This window comes from Mastigoproctus giganteus, chromosome 1 (genome assembly GCF_048544385.1).
Source record: "Mastigoproctus giganteus isolate SK-2022 chromosome 1, ASM4854438v1, whole genome shotgun sequence".
Classification (NCBI taxonomy): Eukaryota; Metazoa; Arthropoda; class Arachnida; order Uropygi; family Thelyphonidae; genus Mastigoproctus; species Mastigoproctus giganteus.
The window spans coordinates 209,215,779-209,237,721 of NC_143575.1; the positions used below are offsets into that span (position 1 = coordinate 209,215,779).

At 38.0% G+C, this 21,943-nt stretch overlaps 1 protein-coding gene across 3 annotated transcripts in view; it reads right to left on the minus strand.

Moving 5' to 3' along the window:
- Positions 1–21,943, minus strand: part of Cpr (Cytochrome P450 reductase) — a 211,896-nt gene that overhangs the window by 106,133 nt on the left and 83,820 nt on the right. For all 3 annotated transcript variants that reach the window (XM_090384146.1, XM_090384156.1, XM_090384163.1), the window contains exons 6-7: positions 19,199–19,323; positions 11,478–11,666 (exon numbers count right to left, since the gene is read on the minus strand). In XM_090384146.1, the coding sequence (XP_090240272.1) occupies positions 11,478–11,666; positions 19,199–19,323 (314 nt within the window). The remainder of the gene's footprint in view (positions 1–11,477; positions 11,667–19,198; positions 19,324–21,943) is intronic.

Consider the following 21,943-nt stretch of genomic DNA (forward strand, 5'->3'; position numbering starts at 1 on the left):
ATTTCAGGAATGCTTTTGATATGGTTGGACATGGAAGACTGCAGTACAAATTGGAGCAGTATGGTATTAATGCCAAGTTGCTACAATGGATAAAAGGGTGGTTGAGTGCGATAATCAATGAACAGTGCTCTTTGTGGGCTGTTATTAGTGGAGTCCCTAGGGGTTGGGCCCACTGTTGTTTTGTATATTTATCAATGATACTGATGAAGGTATACATCAGGCTTAATGTCCAAGTATGCAGATGATACAAAGGTTGGCAGGGTTGTTAATGACATTAATGGCAGTGTGCTACTACAGCAGGATCTAGAAAAGTTGGGCAGATGGCCCGAGAAGTGGCAACTGAAGTAAGTTTAACATTGACAAATGCAAAGTACAGGCAGTTCCCACTTCACGAGTTCCAGGGTTTATAAGTCCCCCCCCCCAAATATCAAGTATCAACAAAATTGAAAATATGAACATTAAAACATTCATAAATACCCATTTCAAACCACACGTATAGTTATATAATACAGTGCACCCCGCTTTAGTATATTAATCAATTCCTGAGACGTATGTGAAAATACTGTAATGTGAACCCAATCACACATTGTTTTTTTAGTTATTCGTTCCAAAACCTTGGAAATTATAAATTTTTGCTGTATAACTAAGCTAGTTATCTCTAGTTATAAAAAAGGTCATTTTTATAATGTAAATGGTGTTAGTTACAGATTCAGATCATCAAAACGCACTACACTTTCATCGTTATCATATGTTCTGTTACAATTTTGAATGCCTTTGTGATATTTTTCTAAAGCACATTTCTGGAAGTCACTATCATAAAACAAAAACAATTAGTAGTAGTAGTAGTGGCACATGATGCAAGAAAGCAAGTGTAGGAGCTTATGCAGCATCAGCCAAAAAAAAAAAAAAAAAAAAAAAAAATCACACCATTCCCTCCAAATGCCTGTCCAGTTCCTCCTTAAATTTATTTAACCTATCAACTTCTACAACGACAGATGGAAGTTTGTTCCAGCAATTAACCACCCGCTGGCTAAAGGCAAATTTCCGCACATCTATTCTACATCTGTCCTTTCTTAATTTGAACTTATGTCCCCGTAGGTTGGTAATCTGAACAAGTGGAAGGATCCCATCAGAATTCAGCGTGCTCAACCCATTCAAGGCCTTATAGACCTCAATCAGATCACCGCGCAGGTGCCTAGTCTCCAGCCACTGCAATTTGCAGAACTTAAGCCTCTCTTGGTAAGAGAATCCCTTCATTCCCCTCACCAATCGTGTTGCTCTTCTCTGTACACGCTCAAGCAAATCTACATCCTTCCTAAAATGAGGCCTCCAGACCTGTACGCAGTACTCAAGGCGTGGCCTGACCATTGCCTTATACAGAGGGACAATCACCTCCTTTTCCCTGCTAGCAAAATTCCTATATATCATTGACAAAACCCCATGACCCGCCCTAGCAGCCTGTCTGCACTGCTCAGAAAACTTCATATCTGACTGCACAATTACTCCCAGGTCTTTTTCATTTTCTACCACCTTAAGTGTAGTACCACACAGTTGGTACGTTTCTCTGGGGTTACTTCTACCCATATGCAGTACTTTGCATTTGTCAAGGTTGAACTTCAGTTGCCACTTCTTAGCCCATCTGCCCAAATTATCTAGATCCTGTTGCAGTAGCACACTGCCATTACTGTCATTAACAACCCTGCCAACCTTTGTGTCATCTGCAAACTTCGACATTAAGCCTGATATACCTTCATCAATATCATTGATAAATACACAAAACAACAGTGGACCCAACACCGAACCCTGTGGGACTCCACTAATAACATTAGTCCACGAAGAGCAGCACCCATTGATTACCACCCTCTGTCTTCTCCCACTTAACCATCCTTTTATCCATTGTAGCAACTTACCCTTAATACCATTCTGCTCCAATTTGTACAGTAGTCTTCCATGTGCAACAGTGTCAAAAGCTTTCCTGAAATCCAAGTATATGATATCAAAATTATTTTTTGCATCCAGTTCCTTTGTGACCACATCATAATAACCAATCAAATTTGTCAGACAAGACTTTCCCTTAACAAACCCATGCTGTGTTTGAATTATTGCTGCAGTCTTGTCTAGATGATCCTGCAATGCATCTTTAACCAGCGACTCCATTATTTTACCCGGAACAGAAGTTAAACTAACTGGTCTGTAATTACTCGTGTCACCCTTCGATCCACCTTTGTGAATTGGGGACACATTTGCACATCTCCAGTCCGTGGGAACCTCTCCTGAGTCCAAGGATGCTCTCATAATTATGACTAAGGGTTTGCTTAGTTGCTTTGCCGCCTCCTTTAAAATAACTGGATAGATCCCATCCACCCCAGGTGCCTTTCTTATGTTTAACTTCAACAATTTCTCCTCCACTTTGCTCTCAGTTATTACAAAATCATTAAGCACACTGCTACAATTTGATAACCTTCTTCCATTTTCAAATTGTAATAATACCTCACGTGTGAATGTAGATGCAAAATACTCATTCAGTTTGTTTGCTATCTGAGCAGGATCATCAACAGTTGAACCATCGATGTCAAGTGGACCAATCATATTCATCCCCTTCCTTTTAGAGTTTATATAAGTAAAGAAATCCTTGCTGTTTTTCTTAGCATCTTTTGCCAAAGATTTCTCGTAATCCGCCTTCGCCTGCCGAACCTCCTTTGTGACCTGATTACAGACTAGCTTATATCTGCCACAGGCTTCTGCGTCACCTGATAATTTATATGCATCCCATGCATTTTTCTTCTCTGTCACGAGTCTCATTAGTTCATTTGATAACCATTTAGGCCTAAACCTTGAACGATATTTCTTAATCGGTATATAAAGTCTAGTTGCTTCCACGATTAATTCTTTGAATGCTTCCCACTTAGAATTTACTGTTTGTAACATCGTCAGTTGATCCCACTGTACAGAATTTAAAAACAATCTGAGACCACTGTACTCCCCTTTACGGAAGCAAAATCCCTTTCCTTTACCCCTGACAGTAGTTACCTCTTTGAATAAATCCCACTTCAGCACACTGTGATCACTGCCACCTAGTGGTTCCTTTATCTGCAAATTCTTAATACATGAATGATCACTGCTGATAACCAGATCAAGAGTGTTACTTTCTCTGGTTGCCTCTCGAACATGCTGCTGCAGAAAACAATCATCCAATAAATCCACAAAAGTCTGACTAGTGTGTGAGTGACCAACCCACAAGTTCCAGTCAATATCTGGGAAGTTAAAATCCCCCATTATAAGACATTCTGATTTACTGGCCCACTCTATTTCTCTGTACAATTGTTCATTGTACTCATTCAAGTCATTAGGCCTATAACACACTCCTACTCTTATTTTTCCTTTCGCAGTGCTTATCTCACACCAAACCGACTCAACAGAGCACTGTTCATCTATATTAACTGGGTGCACTTCCTTTGATTTTATGTTTTTCTTAATTAACAGCATAACACCCCCTCCCTTTCTGTCCTGTCTATCCTTTCTGTACACATTGTACTCCCCAAATTCCAAATTCCAATTCACACTTTCCGGTTTATTGGGTTTTTATGTTAGTGTAATCGATTATAAATGGGTAGTAAACTCGATGTTATTGCATTTGCGAAAATACCAATAGCTGAAATTTCTGTGGGTTTTTACGTTATTATGGTGAAGTGTGTTTCCCCTTCACTGAAATCTTCAATCATATAAAAAACATAAATAAATTTTCAGAATCTTCTCTTCATTCTTTTTTTTTTTAAGCTTTGTAAAACTTGTTACTCCACGCAAATCTTGTTAGTTGCAATTTGTGCGTGCCATTAAAAAATGCATGCCATCGTGAAATTTATAAAGAAAAGAGAAGAGATTTATAAAGAAAGGAGAAGAGAAGAGATTATCTTAGAAACAAACGCCTCTTAAAGCATTTCTGAAGATGACTCATTGGGCAACAAACCAATGAGTGCCGACCCAACAATGAGTGATCAATGAGTGTGCATTTAGTCGATGATGATGAAGATTAAACATTCTTTAACATTTGTAAGGCATAAATAATTTCTTTAAATTAAAATTTGCTTGATTTTACTGGCTATGCTTTCATTTCTTTGGATAAATCAATCATTGTTTAATCATTAACTAATTTCATTGTTGAGAACGTAACCCCTGTTTCGAACATTATGCCTATGGGAAATAAATTCCCGCTTTACGAGCTCACGCTAAGAACAAATTAACTCGTAAAGTCGGAAACTACCTGTACTGCATATGGGTAGAAGTAACCCCAGAGAAACGTTCCAATTGTGTGTTACTATACTTAGGGTGGTAGAAAATGAAAAAGACTTGGGAGTTATTGTGCAGTCAGATATGAAGTTTTCTGAGCAATGCAGACAGGCTGCCAGAGCAGGTCACGGGGTATTGTCAATGATATACAGGAATTTTGCTAGTAGGGAAAAGGAGGTGATTATCCCTTTGTATAAAGCAATGGTCAGGCCACGTCTTGAGTACTGTGTACAGAGAAGGGCAACAAGATTAGTGAGGGGAATGAATGGGTCCTCTTACCAAGAAAGGCAAGTTACCAAGTTCTGCAAATTGCAGTGGCTGGAGACTGGGCACCTGCGTGATGATCTGATTGAGGTGTATAAAGCCTTGAATGGGTAGAGCACACTAAATTCTAATGGGATTCTTGCGCTTGCTCAGATTACAAACCTAAGGGGGCATAAATTCAAACTGAGGAAAGACAATTGTTGAATAGATGTGTGGAAATTTGTCTTTAGCCAGTGGGTTAGTTGATTACTGGAAATAACTTCCATCTGTCATTGTAGTTGATAGCTTAAATAAATTCAAGGAGGAACTGGACAAACTTTTAGAAGTAATGGATGTGTGAAATTGGTTTTGTTTTTGTTTTTTGGCTGATACTACATAAGCTCATATGCTTGCTTTCTTGCATCACGTGCCTCTTCAACTACTGCTACTAACTGCACTGGACAGAACAAAACCCAACAGAACTCCTAGTCATGATCTTCTTGAGGCAGAAATAATCAAAAAATGCCGTGAACACCATTCTGAACACCTCCTGGCTCTCAATAATAAATCTCTTGCTAAATCAGTGTTTCCCTTCGCCTGGAAGCAGGCTTGTCTTCGGATAATACTGAAAAAGTCAGACAAACCACAAATACAGCCAAGCTCATATAGACCTATCGCCTTCCTCCCAGTCCTGGGTAAGATCCTGGAATGACTTCTATAAAATAGGGCAACCAAATACAACCTTGCTAAACTGCAATCCGCCACCAACATGGCTTTAAACGAAGAAGGTGCACTGAGGATGCGATATTCTCTTTAACTACGGCTCTCTCCACCACTGAACAGAAATATCAGCTAGCAGTTTCCATTGATTTTGCAGGCACCTTTGACACCCGATGGTGGCCTAGCATCACGAGGCATCTAAGACTAGTTACTTTTCCAAAAAATTTCTTCTGTTTTCTTCAGAACTACCTGACAAACTACATAGCAATGGTCCAGAACACTCACAGAGAATCCTCCTGAACAGTATTCAGTGACTGACTCGGTAGGTCTGTCCTAGGGCCCACGATCTGGTCGATAGTCCTCGATGAGTTGCTAAACACAAACACACTGAATTACTCACATCTATTGGCTTTTGCAGATGATCCCATTCTCATTGTGGAAGCAAACTCACAGTCCCAGCTGGAAATACAAATTTGGCCCTACAAACCATCTATAACTAGACCACCATGCACAAACTATGCATCTCACCAGAGAAGACCCAAACAATTCTTATTAAAGGCAACTTCAGTACTACAAGACACCCAACTGTCATGATGAAAACAGTAACAAACGAAAACTGGAATCATAATCTACAACAAGCTCTCCTTTTTCTCACATCTCCAAAATCTTGGGGATAAAACAAAAAAGTATACCAACACGATCTCAAGGGTCACCAGATGTGATTGGGGCTTGAAACGCAGTTCTAATATATAAAGCGGTCTTTCTACCAACATTTTATTATGGTGTAGGCACCTGGTTTCACAGTATTACAGTCGAGCACTTTAGAAGAAAGCTCAATACCATCCAGCAACACATCCTCCTCACCGTAACCAGAACGTGCTACACTGTTAGCATATCGGCACTCCAAGTCCTTGCAAGTGCACTACCTCTACACTTAGAGGTGGCTGTGAGGGGGCTCCATTGCCACCTCAGGAAAGCACTTCACGAATAAAGAGGAGGAACATAATATGATCGAGTAAGAGGTTTTATTGAAGGATGCTCATCAAGCATTAGAACTTGTACATGGGTTTCCCCCCAAGAGTAGCCAAATGAAAGTGAATTGTCTGCTATCATCCGCCTTTATAATTTTCTTTTAAAACACATGTCTGAAAAACATATTTTGGCAGATTTTAAAGTTTGAACCAATTTTTCTGTCTATGATTAAGCCTTTATACATATGTTCTACTGTATATAGTAATTACTATACAATATAAATTAATTAATTAATTTATAAGTTAATGTTATTACACCTTCTGAATTACATTATACTATACTGCAATAGTAGAATTACAGCAGAGATGAAAAAAAGATGATGCTTTGCTCTTTTGCTAATTTTATGAACTATCAACATAATGTCCTTTTGATATAAAATTGTTTTTTTCTCAATTCTCTGGGGGGGTTGCAATAAAAAACACCATCTGTATATTGACATCAGAGATTAATATATTGAGACCTCAATAAAGTCTTTCGTTATATGGGCATCCTTATGCTGATCTCACCAGGCACACTACCCAACTTTGGATCTTTTCAAGAAGCTCAATATATTTTTAAGTGCCATCTACATACTTGGACACAGTATTCCAAGTGGTCTTGCAATTGCCTAACATAGCAAATGTTCAACACATCACTGATAGGACACCATGGGCTGCCCATCTACACTGCATGAAGAACTTTGTGTCTACCTTTTATGAAAATTACCATAAAATTCAACTCTGGCCTCTTGAAATGTTAAATATCTAGATAAAAAATTTTCACAGAATAGCACAACTGAATAGTACCATATCACATCAGTTTGAAATTTGGCATGGTATGGCTAGTATCAAATAACTAGCTTCTATAGCCCTGCAGCAAACTGATTTGGCTCTACTCATCTAATATATTTTTTTAATCTAATTTTATGATATAGAAACAAGTAATATTATTAAATTAAACCTCTAAAGAAAATAACACCACCACTTTTACTTAAGAATCTCTTCTTTTTTCAGACAGCTAGTTTTGACACTATGTACTTGTAACTGCAAGTATGTAAATAAATTAAATTTTCTGTTTATATTCCACACAACCATATAGGGTCAAAAGAATTCACAAAACAGAGGAATACAAGAATACTACTGTATTTAGCAGTCATACAAGCTTGAACCACACTGCTACAGCAGCCCTAACAGAAACTTTATTTCAAATTTTTCAAAGCAGAGCATTGATAGGTGAATTTTAAAATAAATAGCACAAATAGGTTATGATGAACATCGTGGTGAAATCCAATCTTCCTTACATTTCGAGGGCACAGCTCCAAAACAGCGTTCGCAGGCTGGCCACTAATTAGTACACCAGACCGAACCTATTGGTAACTCTCTAGGAGGCTTCTGGATCAGCTAGTATATAACCTCTACTCTGGCAGATAGTTACTGGAGGGAGTCTGAGTAGTGTGTATGCGGGGGCATTGCCAAGGCCACATTATGTCAAGGATCTGGGTATATTCTTATCATGTGTATGCCATTTCCAAAAATTTCATTACTTCATACAGTATGTCCCACCCACTTTTTCTTACCATTGAATAGTCAAACTAATAGAGTAAGCTTATCTGTGAAAAGATCTAAAACTCCCAAACACTTCCTAATTCATTTCACAAATATACGTGGTCTCAATTCTAATCTCAACAATGTCCATTTCCACTTGCAGTCTGCCAAACCCCATGTACTTTTTCTGACAGAATCTCAGTTATCGGTTGATTCAACTACTGCTCATCTCATTTTTCCAAATTATTTGCTATATAATTCCTTTCGCCTCAAAGGTGGTACTAGTGCATTTGTCCATTCCGATATTCCCTGTCAGAGACTTGGTAATTTGGAATCTCCTCTTTTTGATCTTCTCTGGCTTGAAATCTCTCTACCTCACTGTGTCAAATTCATCTGTTGTCTCTACCGTTCTCCCAATTCCACTAATCACTTGGAGTTCTTTGACTTCCTCTCTTTGCAACTTGACTTTTTCCAGTCCAACTTTCCTAACAGTGAGGTAATTTTAATGTTCACAACTCCAGCTGGCTTCCGTTTTCTAGTCACACCGACTAGAAAATGCTGAGGCTTTGGAAATTACTAATGACCTTGCACAGATTGTTTATTTACCTACAAGAATACCGGACAATCCTAACCATACCGCCAACACGATCTTTTTTTGATCTTTTTCTCACAAACAACCCTTTAAGTACACGGCCAAAGTGAGAGGTCCTTTAGGCACCTGAGATCACAACTTGGTGATTGTCTCTTCTCCAATAGAGCCTTTATCTCAACCCCAACCTATTCCCAACCTCATATTGTTTGGCATTACAAGAATGCAAAATGAGATGACCTGCCAGATTTCTTTTCTTCTTTTCCTTGGTCGGATTACTGTTTAAAAACGTCTGATGTCAACGTTTCCTCAGATCGTGTAAGTGAAATTATTCTTGCAGGAATGGAATCCTTTATCCTACACTCCACTTTAAAATCTTGTCCTTTATCTAAACCTTGGTTTTCCAATAAATGTGCTAAGGCTGTTCAAGAGAAGAACGTTGCATACCGTAATTGGCTTGTTTCTTATTCTTCAGTTTCATTTTCTGCCTACACCAAAGCTCGCAACAATTGTAAAGCAGTTATTAATCAGTCCAAATTAGAGTTTGAACAGGCTAAGAGTAGAAAACTTACTTCTTGCCTTAAATGGTAGCAGAGCATTCTGCTCTCTTACCAAAGCTATTGGCCGCAACTTTTGCCCATCTCTGCTCCCACCTCTGTCCAAACCAGATGGTTCTGTTGTCACTTCGGCCAAGGATAAAGCTGACCTGCTAGCATTCCATTTTTTTTCCAACTCATGTATTAATGATCTTGGTAAAACACCTCCCACCATTTCCAACACGCTCCATTCAATGCCTCCTGTGGTCTTCCGTCAAAAGGATGTCAGAAGGATTTTGACGAATCTTGATGCTAAGAAAGCTCCAGGTCCAGATGGTATTTCTCCAATTGTTCTCAAAACCTGTGCTACTGAACTTACTCCTGTTCTTTGTCGCTTTTTTCACTTTCTTATTCCAAAGGTGCTTTTCCCTCTGCTTGGAAATTTGCTCATATCCAGCCAGTTCCTAAAAAGGGTGACAAATCCCCCCCCATCCAATTATCGTCCCATTGCAATTACTTCTACCCTTTCTAAAGTAATGGAGAAATCAATTAACCGCCAACTCTTAAACTACCTAGAAACCTTCCGTTGATCAACGAACGCCAGTATGGATTCCGTCAGTGTCAATTCACTGGTGATATTCTGGCTTATGAAGGCGCCTCCGTAGCCACGTGGGCAAGAGCAGCAGTGCATAGCACACGCCTCTTGATTAGACCGGGGTTCGAGCCCATGACCACCAAATACGGAGGATGCGGAAAGGTCAGGGAATGACCAACGCATATCCCGGAACAATATGGCCTTAGTTGCTAATGCTCCTAAACGAAAACAATCATAAATTTCAAATTTCAAAATACTGGCTTATGTTACCCATTTATGGACTAATTCAATGGAAAAGTTCGGTGAAACACAAGCAGTTGCTCTTGACATCTCAAAGGCTTTCAATCATGTTTCATTGAAAGCCTTTGAGATGCCTTTGAATCATAAAGGTCTTCTAAACAAGCTTCCATATGGTTTGCCAACTGTTTTTTGTAATTGGTTATTCAGTTTTCTCTCTGATCGCTCACTGAGGGTGATAGTAGATGGCTCTCTGTCTTCTCCACTAATGCCGGTGTCCCCCAAGGTTCAGTTCTTTCCCCCACTCTTTTTCTCTTCTATATTAATGATCTTCTTCCATTGACTGGAAATCATTTCCACAATTTTGCCGATAATAGTACTTTGCATTCCACTTTCCATTTTGAGAAACCTTGTCCTGCTCAATTACCTTCAACTTCTCGAAAATCTGCTACCAATTCCTTAAATGCCGATCTCCAGATAATTCTCCAGTGGGGCAAAGACAACTTAGTTGATTTCAATCCTTCTAAAACTCAGTCTGTCTTATATCTCGCAAAATGGATTCTTCTGCTTCTGTGCTTATCTTTGGTGACACTCCGATTTCTAGGCAAAATGATATATCTCTTTTGAGGATTACCTTGACTTCTAATCTCTCTTGGCACAAGCACATTACAAATATTGCTTCCTCTGCATCTAAAAAACTTGGTTATCTCTTTCGCTCTCGGCGTTACTTTTCTTCCAAACAGCTGTTCACTCTGTACAAATCGCAAATCTGCCCTACCATGGAATATTGTTCCCACATCTAGGGTGGTGCCCCCAAAACCTCTCTAAGGCTTTTTGATTCCATTCAGAAGAGGGCAGTTAGGTTAATTAATGATTCATCTCTAACAGAGTCTCTCCACTTGCTCTCTCATAGACGTACTGTTTCTGCTGCATGCCTCTTCTACAGATACTTCCATGGGCACTGTTCTTCTGAATTGGCTTCTATAATTCCTGCTCTCTCTTTCAAAACGGTCCAAACACGTGTCGCCACCAACCAACATCCATTTACTGTCCAACTTCAAACTCAGAGAACCAACTTTTCATCTTCCTCGTTTATTCATTCAACTACCGTTTTCTGGAACAACCTTCCTTCGTACGTATTTCCTGAAAATTACAGTCTACAGAAGTTCAAGTCTAATGTCAACAAATATCTTCTTTCGTCTTCTCAACCTCCAACCCAAGCACGATACTAAGTACTATAGGTTCCAATACCTCTCTTGTTTGGAGTTTACATAAAAAAACTATTTATTTACCATAAAAAATAAAAATTGCTATTCTTATAAGAGGATAAAAATGGTGTGTTCTGTTTCAATCGCTTCCTACCTATATCATTTAAACTACATCATATGCTTAATTGAAATGGGCTGTTATTTCCCTCATGGTACACTGGTCAGTCTGTATTATCCTGGCAATCCTCCTCTCCCCGTATATCACATATTGGTTTTTAACCAGAATTTGTTGTACTGAATGACTGTCTGTCTCTATACCCCCTCTGCTGTTTTGGCTACCAAAGAAACTATTACAGCAAACAGCCCAACATGCCACTCAACATTATAGTACATGTTCTATTATATTAAATTCTCTAGTTAGAGTTTAATTGTTTCTTATAATATCTTAATATCTACAAAAACAATGTTGATATGCATTTGTGTTAAAATAATTACTTAATTACTTACGGTTTTTGGAGTTTGAATGAATTAAGTCTTGTAACTTCACCAGTAAAGATTTTTTCAGAAGGTAATTCATCATGTACAATCAGCTGATACTGGCGCAAACTGATATCTTCACCAAGTGTCTCAATATGAAAATGTTCACAAATAGCTCCCCAGAATTTCTCTTTCCAAGTAATAAAATCTTCTTCAATACTTCAAAAAGAAAGTGAATATATGTGTTTTATACTCTATGATTATATACATTATTCTAATTGAATCTTATAAAACAAAGCAATGTTTAGCTTAATCACAATCTTAAAGGACAGTTACAGTTGCTCTTTTTGAGATATCATACCAATTATCTGTAGCATAAACACTTCAGCAAGTCACTTTTTTGTGTCAAATTACAGCTTCTTACTAATTCCTCACTATATATGACTAATCCAAATGTAATGATATCATACCACCTGAGTTAAAGGCTATCCTCAAACATGCTTATATAATTAACCCAAATGTTTTCCATCCTGCTTTATCTACACTCAGTGATCACCAAATTGTGACCACCTCATCTGTAATGAACTATGTCGCATAGCTTGCAGTATAAAAATCACAACTACTTCGTATGCTAGAGCAGTGGTAATTTGCATCTGGTCACGCAAGTCAAAGTGATAAAGCGGCAGTTATGGGACATAGTAATGATATCATGGAGTTTCAAAAGGGCATGATTGTGGGAGCTCATACATCTGGTGCTTCCATATCAGCACATCTTGTCTGTTTCTCATGGAACACTGTGGTTAAGGTGTAGAAAGAATGGTGTCAAACCACCTGCCATCGACATAATTGAATTGAGAAGATTGAGAATAATTACACAAGGTGGATGTTCATGGGGAGTAAAGGGTGTAGTGCATTGAACAGGCTCAACAGCAGGTCACTGTGCAACAATTAACATTTGCAATACAATATGGGGAATGCAAGAACAATACCCTAAATGCTGCACACTCAGATGTATGGCGTTCCACAGCAGACAAACCAACCAAGAGACACCCTCTCCTTATCACTGATCATCATTGATGGCGAATGCTGTGGTGTCAACAAAATGCAGATGGACACCTTCATGTGTGGTGCAAGCATAGGGACTGACCCTTGCATTGCTCCCTCATATTCTGAGGGAGCAATACAAGAGTCAGTCCATGCATAATGCATCTTTGGTCATAAAAGTATAAAAGCAACAGATACAAATTTGAAATTTATATCATTTATTAAAACAAACGCTGGGAAGTATGTATACATTAGTCTATGTATAAAGTATTCAATACATTTTTGCCACCATTCTTACCAACTCACATATGCACTGTGGTAAAAGGATGAACCCTGCTGTTCCAGCCAGCCTGTCACCATCTTTTTCAGTTCATCACTCAAACAGTGTTTCCCACAAAGATCTCTTCATACATCCAAACATGGGGGGAAAAAAAAAAATTCAGATAGAGCCAAGTCCGAACTATATATGCAAGATGAGGCAAAATTTTCCACCCTCAGTCTGCAATTTTCATCTGAGTCATATTGGCAATGTGTGGCTTGGCATTATCATGGAACCTTCCTTTTTTTTGTTTTATTTTTCTATTAAGCTTATGAAGACTTTGGCAGTATCTTTCCTTTTATAGTCTAACCTTTCTCAAAAAAAGGGGGGAGGGGAGTTTCTCTGACCAAGAACACTGCGGCCATCACTTTTTGTGATGATCTGGCAATTCAAGTTTTTTCCCCTCACTGGAAATGGACTGTCCATTCCATAGCCTGTCATTTAAAATAAAGGTCATAGGAAGACAGATCTTCCTATGACCCTTAAAAAAAAATTTTTTTAATTACTGCATCCCTGAAACAAGTCTTGGCAGATCACCTGCCCGGGTCACTTCGTTTCTCTTGTTAACAGCTTCGGTATTCATTTGCAGCGTATTTTACTATATTCTAATATATCTAAAATGGTTGATACACTTCTCTTTGAACACCCTAGTGTTTGCATTGTTTTCTTCTTCTACTTCTTGGCTATTCACAAATGTCAGCAACTCCTTTAAAATGCAAGCCATCTACAAACACTGCTTATATCAATAGTGTCTCTGTATATACTTTCCTCAATTTTTAGTTAATTTGGACAGCTGAGTTTCTCCTGAATTGAAAAAGAATTCTACCACTGACTGATAGTGGAAACAGGCATCAGTTTGGCTGTTCATAACTTCAGATCTGTAAAGATAGAAACCTTTATTTTAATATGTTTATATGTCTTAATATCTATACTAGTAAAATATGACTTCATGATGCTAACTCAATTACAAAAAATTTTGTTGCCCAAGTACTTACGGACCAACCCTTATAATAAATTAATCGTAATGCCAAAGTTTTGCAAGCAATGGTGCAAACTATTTGATAAGTTAGACAGTAGTGCCCTTGGTGGAGTTACTTGGAAGTTAGCACCATAAGCATAATAGATAGCACATAAAAGTAAACTAAAGTTGAAGAGCAACAGTTTTTAGAAAAAATCCACAATCAACCTGCAACAGGCCCATTCATGATTCTATCACAGTAGTAATGTGGGTTTTCAACAGTCAATTAGTACACAAGCTGTCTATTATACACATTATTACAAGTGAACCATCCTCTGTCATAAGATGTATGGGTTAAAATATGTCAACTGGAGGAATTATTAAAGATCTCTTCAGTCAGGGACGTCATTAACCAATCTCTGGCAGAAGTGGGCCCGCCGACCTGGCTAGCCAGGTGGGTAAAGTGCCTGCCTGGCAACCCAAAGGTCGTGGGTTCGATTCCCGCCTTAGGCTTGGATCAAAGTACTGCAAAAACCTTGGGAGGTGCATTATGGCCTATGCGCCAACAACTACCAAAAAAAAAAGTGGGCCCCTCCACTTGTACAGACAAAATACATGATAAAAAGTATCACAGAAAATATACCAAATGTTAGAATGTGGTCAAAGTGGTTGATGGACTAAGAAAATCTCCCAAACATGTGAAACTGGTTTCATCAGTCCAGAGCATGCAGAAGTTGAATACCAAATTAGCTTTATCATATTCAGAATGTACAAGTAGTAGCACCAGCTTTGCTGCATAATATCATATTCTGCTTGCAGATATTGTTACAGAAAGCAGTGCTATAAGGATGAATTCTAACAAGTTGGTAGATGACTCTCATCACCTGCTATATACTCCACTTTACTTACTGGAGGCTTTAAGTGGTGAAACATGTTTAGTCTCCAGAGTAAAGTTCTGGAGACATTCTGTCACCACAGCACGATAATATCTTTTGATGTTAAGGCAGGCACCATGATGAGACCTAGTATTTCTCATATTTCAAGGGTGCAGCTTTAAAACAGCTTTCACAGAACAGCCACTAGATAGTTCACCATCACTAAACATACTCGTAGATATTAAAAAAGCAAGTCCTATGTTATGAGAATTTGATACATTTCTTAAACTCAGTTCATTTTTCAGTTACGTGTTTGATAAAGTCATTTTTCCTTTATTTTACACTTAAATATCGACTCACACAATACACGTAACATTTTTTTTTTTTTTTTTTGGTAGTTGTTGACGCATCGCTTCTGTGACCATAGTGCACCTCCCACGGTTTTTTGCAGTACTTTGATCCAAGCCCAAGGCAGGATTCGAACCCGCGACCTTTGGGTTGCCAGGTAGGCACTTTACCCACTCGGCTACCCCGGTCGGCAATACGCTGTCGATACACTTGACAGTTCATCCAGTTGCTATGCTTCCCACAATTGGAAATCATTACATATTGAGAAAAAAAAAAAGATGAAGGCAAACCTTTGAATAAACACACTCAGCTTAGAGTAATCTGACAAACTGTAATCACTTGTTCATTTGAATTTATTTTATATTAATTTGGAAAAATTGACCTGTGGCAACTATCTCTTCTACATCCAATGGGGCCTTCTCTTTAATGACCATTCTCAGCCCCATGTCATTTAGCATTACAAGAATGTGAAATGGGTTAATATGTATGATTTATATTCCTCTTTTTCTTGGTAGGATTACTGTTTTAAATCTTCTAATCACAATGTTTGCTCAGATTGTATCCGTGAAATTAACTGAAATTATAAATTAGGATGAAATCCTTTATTCCATCCTAAACCTTAGTTTTCCAATAAATGGACTAAGGTAGTTCAAGACAAGAATGTAGCATACTGCAATTGCCTTGTTTCCAAATTCCAGCTTTGTTTTCTGCCTACATTTAAGCTTGCAACAATTGTAAAACAATTAATAATCAACCCAAATTCAATTCTGAACAGTCTAAAAGCAGAAAACTTGCTCATTGTCCAAATGATAGTTAAACCTTCTGGTTGTGACTTTTATACATCTATACTTCCACCTCTATTACAGACGGATAATTTCGATGCATCCTCAACTAAAAATAAAACCAACTCATTTGCATCCTACTTTTCTTCCAAACCTTGTATCCATGATCTTGATAAATCATCTACCATATCAAACACACAATGCCTCCCATGGCCTTCTGACAAAGATGATAGAAGAATTCTGAACAGTCTTAATGCCAAGAAAGCTCCAGGTCCTGATATTATTTCTTCAGTTGTTCTCAAAACCTGAAAACAAACCCTGCGATTTCTCCTGCAACAATCACCTTTTTACACCTTATTCCACCGGAATTTTCCCTTTTGCATGGAAATTGGCTCATAGCCAACTCTTATCTATAAAGGGTGATAAATCTCTCCTTCCACTTATCATCCCATGAACTTACCTTTACTCTTTCCGAAATAATGAAGAAATCCATTAACAACCAACTCTAAAAACTATCTCAAAACCTTCCACCTGATCATGTGATTTCTGATATGGATTCCATCAGAGCTAATCCCCTGGTGATATACTGGCTTATGTTACTGATTTTTGAATAAATTTATGAAAAAGTTCAGTTTTTGTAGAAGAATAAGAGAAATTTACCTCAATATGATATGAAAAAGTTCAGTGAAGCTGAAGTAGTAGTCCCTTTATATTTCTAAAGCTTTTGATTATACTTGGCATAAAAATCCTAAAAAGCTCCAATCTTAATAGACCACAGACTGTTTTTTCTAATTGGTTATCCAGTTTTCTGTCTGACCAGTCACTGTGAGTGATGGTAAGTGGCTTTCTGTCTTCTAACAGAAGACAGGACTTATGCTTAAGTTCCATGAGGCTCAGCTCTTCTCCTATGCTTTTTCTCTTAAATACCATATTCTATCATATTCTGGCCACTGACCAAAAATCTTAGCCATAGTTTTGATGATGGTAGCAGGTGCATTCCACTTTCCAGTTTGAGAAACCTTGTCCTACACAAACAGCTTCAACCAATCAAATATCCACTGGCAACTCCTTAAATTGCCAATCTTCAGGTAACTGTTCAATGGGAGGAAGGAAATATAGTTAACATCAATCCTCTAAAAACAAGCATCTCCGTAGCCAGGTGGGAAGGAGCAGCAGTGCGTAGCACACGCTTCTTGATTAGACCGGGGTTTGAGCCCATCACCACCAAATACGGAGGATGTGGAAAGGTCAGGGAATGACCACTATGGCCTTAGTCGCTAATGCTCCTAAAAACCAAATAACAAACAAACAACTAAAAACAAAAAGTCTACTGATCCAATGCCGATCTTCAAAGGGATGCAGATTTGTAGACAAGATCAAGTATCTCTACTGAGAATTTCTGACTTCTAATCTCTACTGGTATAAGTATGTCATAAATATTGCTTTTACTGCATTAAAAAAAAAAAACAGGGCTTTCTTTTCCACTCTCAGCATTATCTTTCTTGTAAACAACCACTCACTCACTGTACAAATCTCAAATGAACTTTACCATGGAATATTGTCCCCACATGTGGAATGATGCCCCAAAACTTTTCTGAAGCTTCTAGACTCAATTGAAAAGAGGACGCTCTCTCTCTCTCCTAAATATTCAGCTTTTGCTACATACTTTTTCTATAGCTACTTCCATGGCACTGTTCTTTTAAATTGGCATTTGTAATTCCCCCATTCTCTTCCAAAACAACCTGAACATATACCACAACCAGTCAACACACCCATTCACCATCCAACTCCAAACTCACAAAACAAACTTGCCCTCTTCCTCATTTATTCCCTCTACTTCCATTCTCTGGAACAACCCTACTGCATATGAACTTCCTGAAAATTACAATCTGCAAAAATAGTAATATAGGTTCTAATAATGTTCAGGTTTCAGGTTTTCATTAAAAAATAAGAAAGAAAGAAAAGTAAAAAAGAAAAAAAATAGTAGAGGTGTTTTAAATGAAGGATGTGGGAGAACCTAAGGTTGACTATGAACTGTAATGTGAACTCACTTCCCGTGTACATCTATGAGGAAAAGCTAAAACTCAAGTGATGATATCCACATCATAACATATGGATACAGTACAATACAGTACACCAATATTTCATAGACATGGCAGAATATCAAAAGCTGTTACTGTGTTGATGGAATTGTGTAAACGAGAGGTTTTTTTTTTTTTTTTTTTGGGCAATGACCATGTAGCTGCATGGACTTTTCAATTACATTCCCCACATGGAATAATCACTTCACAGTATTCTTCACACAATGCAACATGGTTCAGAGATATTCCTACACATTGTGTCTGGCACTGACTACCATGACACATTTAAAGTCACTTAAATCTTTTGTCTTGCCCTTTCTCGCACTGCACACATACAACATTCCTACATATCTGGCCACCTACTTTATATTACATGGTACAAACATATGATGCTGTTACTGAAGAAGTGCTAAATTTCATGAAAAGGACAGGTTTACCTAATAATGCTGTCACCCAGTGGATAACTAGTTAACTGATAAAGAACTTGATAACTACTTGTAATTTTCAATCTTAAGGAACTTTCTAAGTCTAAGAATGCTCCATAATTATTAATAATGGTTTAGCTGCTTCTTTCAGTGTAAATGGAAGAAGCAGCAGCTAAACAAACTAACTCAGAATGTTATCAGCTACTTGTACTTTCTTCACTTATCACAAATTCATTTAATTCACAATAATTGTTAACTGAATTAACAGTCCTCTCCTCTTCCAAGTATATTTTTGTGCAAACACAGATGCAAAGAACCTATTCAAATCCCCAGTCATTTTCTTGGAGTCATCTGTACTTTTCCTGCTGTTCTTCTGTGTTGCCAATGCCCATCAAGTTTTTCTTTCTCTTCAATAACTTTAGACATTATGCATGTGATATTTCATTAACAGAGTGCTAACAGGTGGCAAACAAAAATTAGAAATTATTCAAACAGCTGCGCAACAAACATAAACAAACATGGTAAACATTAACCAATCCACCTTCATACATAATAAAATGTACCCAATGATGGGATAATAATTTATAACAGCAGTTGAACTTATTGTATGCAAGTAACTGTAGTACATTCACCACTGAAAAGTGGCACGTGGAGGTGGGGAGAGGACATGGCATTAAACCTTATTTACAAAAAAAAAAAAAAAAAAAAAAAAACCGTACAGAAAAGCTGGATTTCCAAAACAGGAACTCAAATTAAATTTAATCATATCCCTGTTTAAAAGGCACAGTTTTGGTGACAATTAAAATGATACAGATTAAAAATACAGGTGAAAAAATTATTTTACAAATATCACAGTAGTTCATATTTTTTACACTACTATTTTTCAGATTTTTACCAATAATTATGATCCACAACTTACTTGGCATCATCATCTCCCAGACCTAACTCACAAACTCTAGTAGCACCCAGTTCTTCTAAGCGGCGATCAACATACTTTCCCATTGAATTATAGTGTTCATAAGTTTTGTTTCCTAACCCAAAAACCTAAATAATAATATAATTTCTTATTTCAACTAAGCAAGCAAATATTTAAAAACATTTTGTTTAAATCTAATTCTATTTTTTAAACTGAGTAGGGGGAACTGTATTATAAAAATAGTTTCAGTTTTACTAAAAAGACTGACATTTTATACAATGTTCAATATAATTTTTATTTTCAATATTATTTATAGTAAATATCTTTACAGATATTTACTATAAATATCTGTAAAGAAATAATGTAAATGAGGAATTAAAGGATACATAAAACAGATCTACAGGGAACTAGCACAGCGATTACTGCTGTCATGAACAGATACTTCATATTCAGACAACAAGAACATTACAGGCTCTTTTCATACTGACCAAGTTTATCAGTTCTGTATGAGGGTTGCATGATTTCCCTTTTGGAAACTTGGATTATTTTTCATCTCACAAACAAACAATCTGACCATATAATATATGCAATTTACAGTTAAAAAAACACATTTAATAGGTTGTAGTGGGGGTTTATTGGCACAACGGCTATTATAGCCAAAATGCCCTTGTTTGGAGTGAAATGTGAGTATATACACTTATCATTTACAGATAACTGAAAAACTGATAAGCTAGCATCATCTCCTATAATGTAACTTAGTTGTATTGGCTAGGCAGTGATTGAAAAGATATGATTCTGGCAGTATGGTAACAAGCACATTCAATAAGAATGTGCCTTATAGTAACTACAGAATGGCAGTGTAAGGATCCTCCCATAGCAGTAAAAATATTAAGTGACTATGCCCATTTGTGCTATGGCAGGTGCAACCCTCAATATTATTTATAGTAATATAAATATTACTATAATATTACTGGAATGCAAACTGCATTCCAGTGGTGCAACTAGAAGCTAGATTTTCACAACTGTGGATTTGAAAGAGCTTATTATGCATTTGGGCATGACATATTTGGGTCCACTTTTCAATATACAGGGTGTCTCAAAAATATTGGTACAAACGTTTAGGGGAGGTAGGTAACATCTAAAGGAATGTGAATCGCATAACCAGAAACTTCACGGGAAAGTAGTAGCAGAGGCACAAGAAGCAGAAATGACACAAAACAGTAATTAGTGGCAAACATTAATTTGACATAATATTAACAATGGAGTACAAGATGGATGCATTTCATGATGTCACAACAGATGCTCGAAGGTTCCACCATGAGACACAATGCATGCGTGATACCGACACAGCATGGATTGGCGGACACGGTTGAACACACCTGGAGTTTCTTTAACAGTAGCAGCAGCGCAGACGAGTCTCGCCAAGAGATCCATTTCCGTCTCCACAGGAGATTCATACACAATAGATTTGAGGGACCCACACAGAAAGAAATCAAGGCTCCATAAATCAGGTGAGTGTGGGGGCCAGGCAACAGGTCCACCACGGCCAATCGATGCCCAAAACGCCTGTTCAAATGGCCACGAACACACCTTCCATAATGGGCAGGTGCCCAGTCATGTTGAAACCAAATGTTGCGTCTCACATTTGCCGGAACATCATCAGGTAACCCTGGTAGAACTTGTTCAAGAAAGATCCAATATTTAGCAGAGTTCATGCGGGATGGTAACGGGTATGGGCCGACTAAGCAGTCACCGACCATACCTGCCCACACATTTATTGCAAAGCGATGTTGTGCCGCATGGGGGCACTCACCGTGTGGGTTGTCGTGAGCCCACACATGAGCATTGTGCTAATTGAATAAGCCTTCCCGAGTGAAATAAGCCTCATCCGTGAACAAAACATAGGCTGGAAAATTCAAGTCTTGAACACTTTCTTGGAGAAACCACTGCGCAAAAGCCACACATGCAGGATGATCTTGGGGGAGCAGTAACTGAACCATTTGGAGATGAAAGGGGGTGTAAGGAATCGTGGTGCCAGACACACTGTACACTGCAATGAGACACTCCTAAGGCAGAGGCAATGACTGTGTGCTGATAGTAGGATTATTCTGGACAGCATTCAACACACTTTCTTTCATGGCGGGAGTTCGCGTTGAACGTGGTCTGCCCACCATACTCCTGTTACCTCTAAATGACCCATAATCACACAAATTTTGATGCACACCTGCAAACAAATGGTGGTCCGGTACATGTCTGTCTGAGAAGCGTTCTCTATAAATTCATTGAGTGGCTCGATCATTGCCTTCCGCTAATCCATACACTAAGTGCATGTCTGCCAGCTCACAGTTCGTATATCGATGAATGCTCTTCGTGCGGCGACTACTGCTTGAATGAGTAAACCAGAAATTTTCACTCTCGCAAACTGATGAACAGTGCCGTGTACAAACTTAGGGTGATGTTTCCGGTTATGGGTTCCTATGTGATTCACATTCCTTTGGATGTTACCTACCTCCCCTAAACGTTTGTACCAATATTTTTGAGACACCCTGTATATCTGCCACATATTTATATTTTCTTTCTTTCAGTAAAAGGAATTTGAATGAAGTTTGTCTTGGATGTTTGGGAGCTCGCTGCTTGGTCTGCACATTCATTTATGATTATTCCAGCATGACCAGGAATCCAGCAAAATTTTATGGTCTGTTTATTTTTACTGAGGAAAAATAGCAAGGGTCTAATTTGTTTCAACAG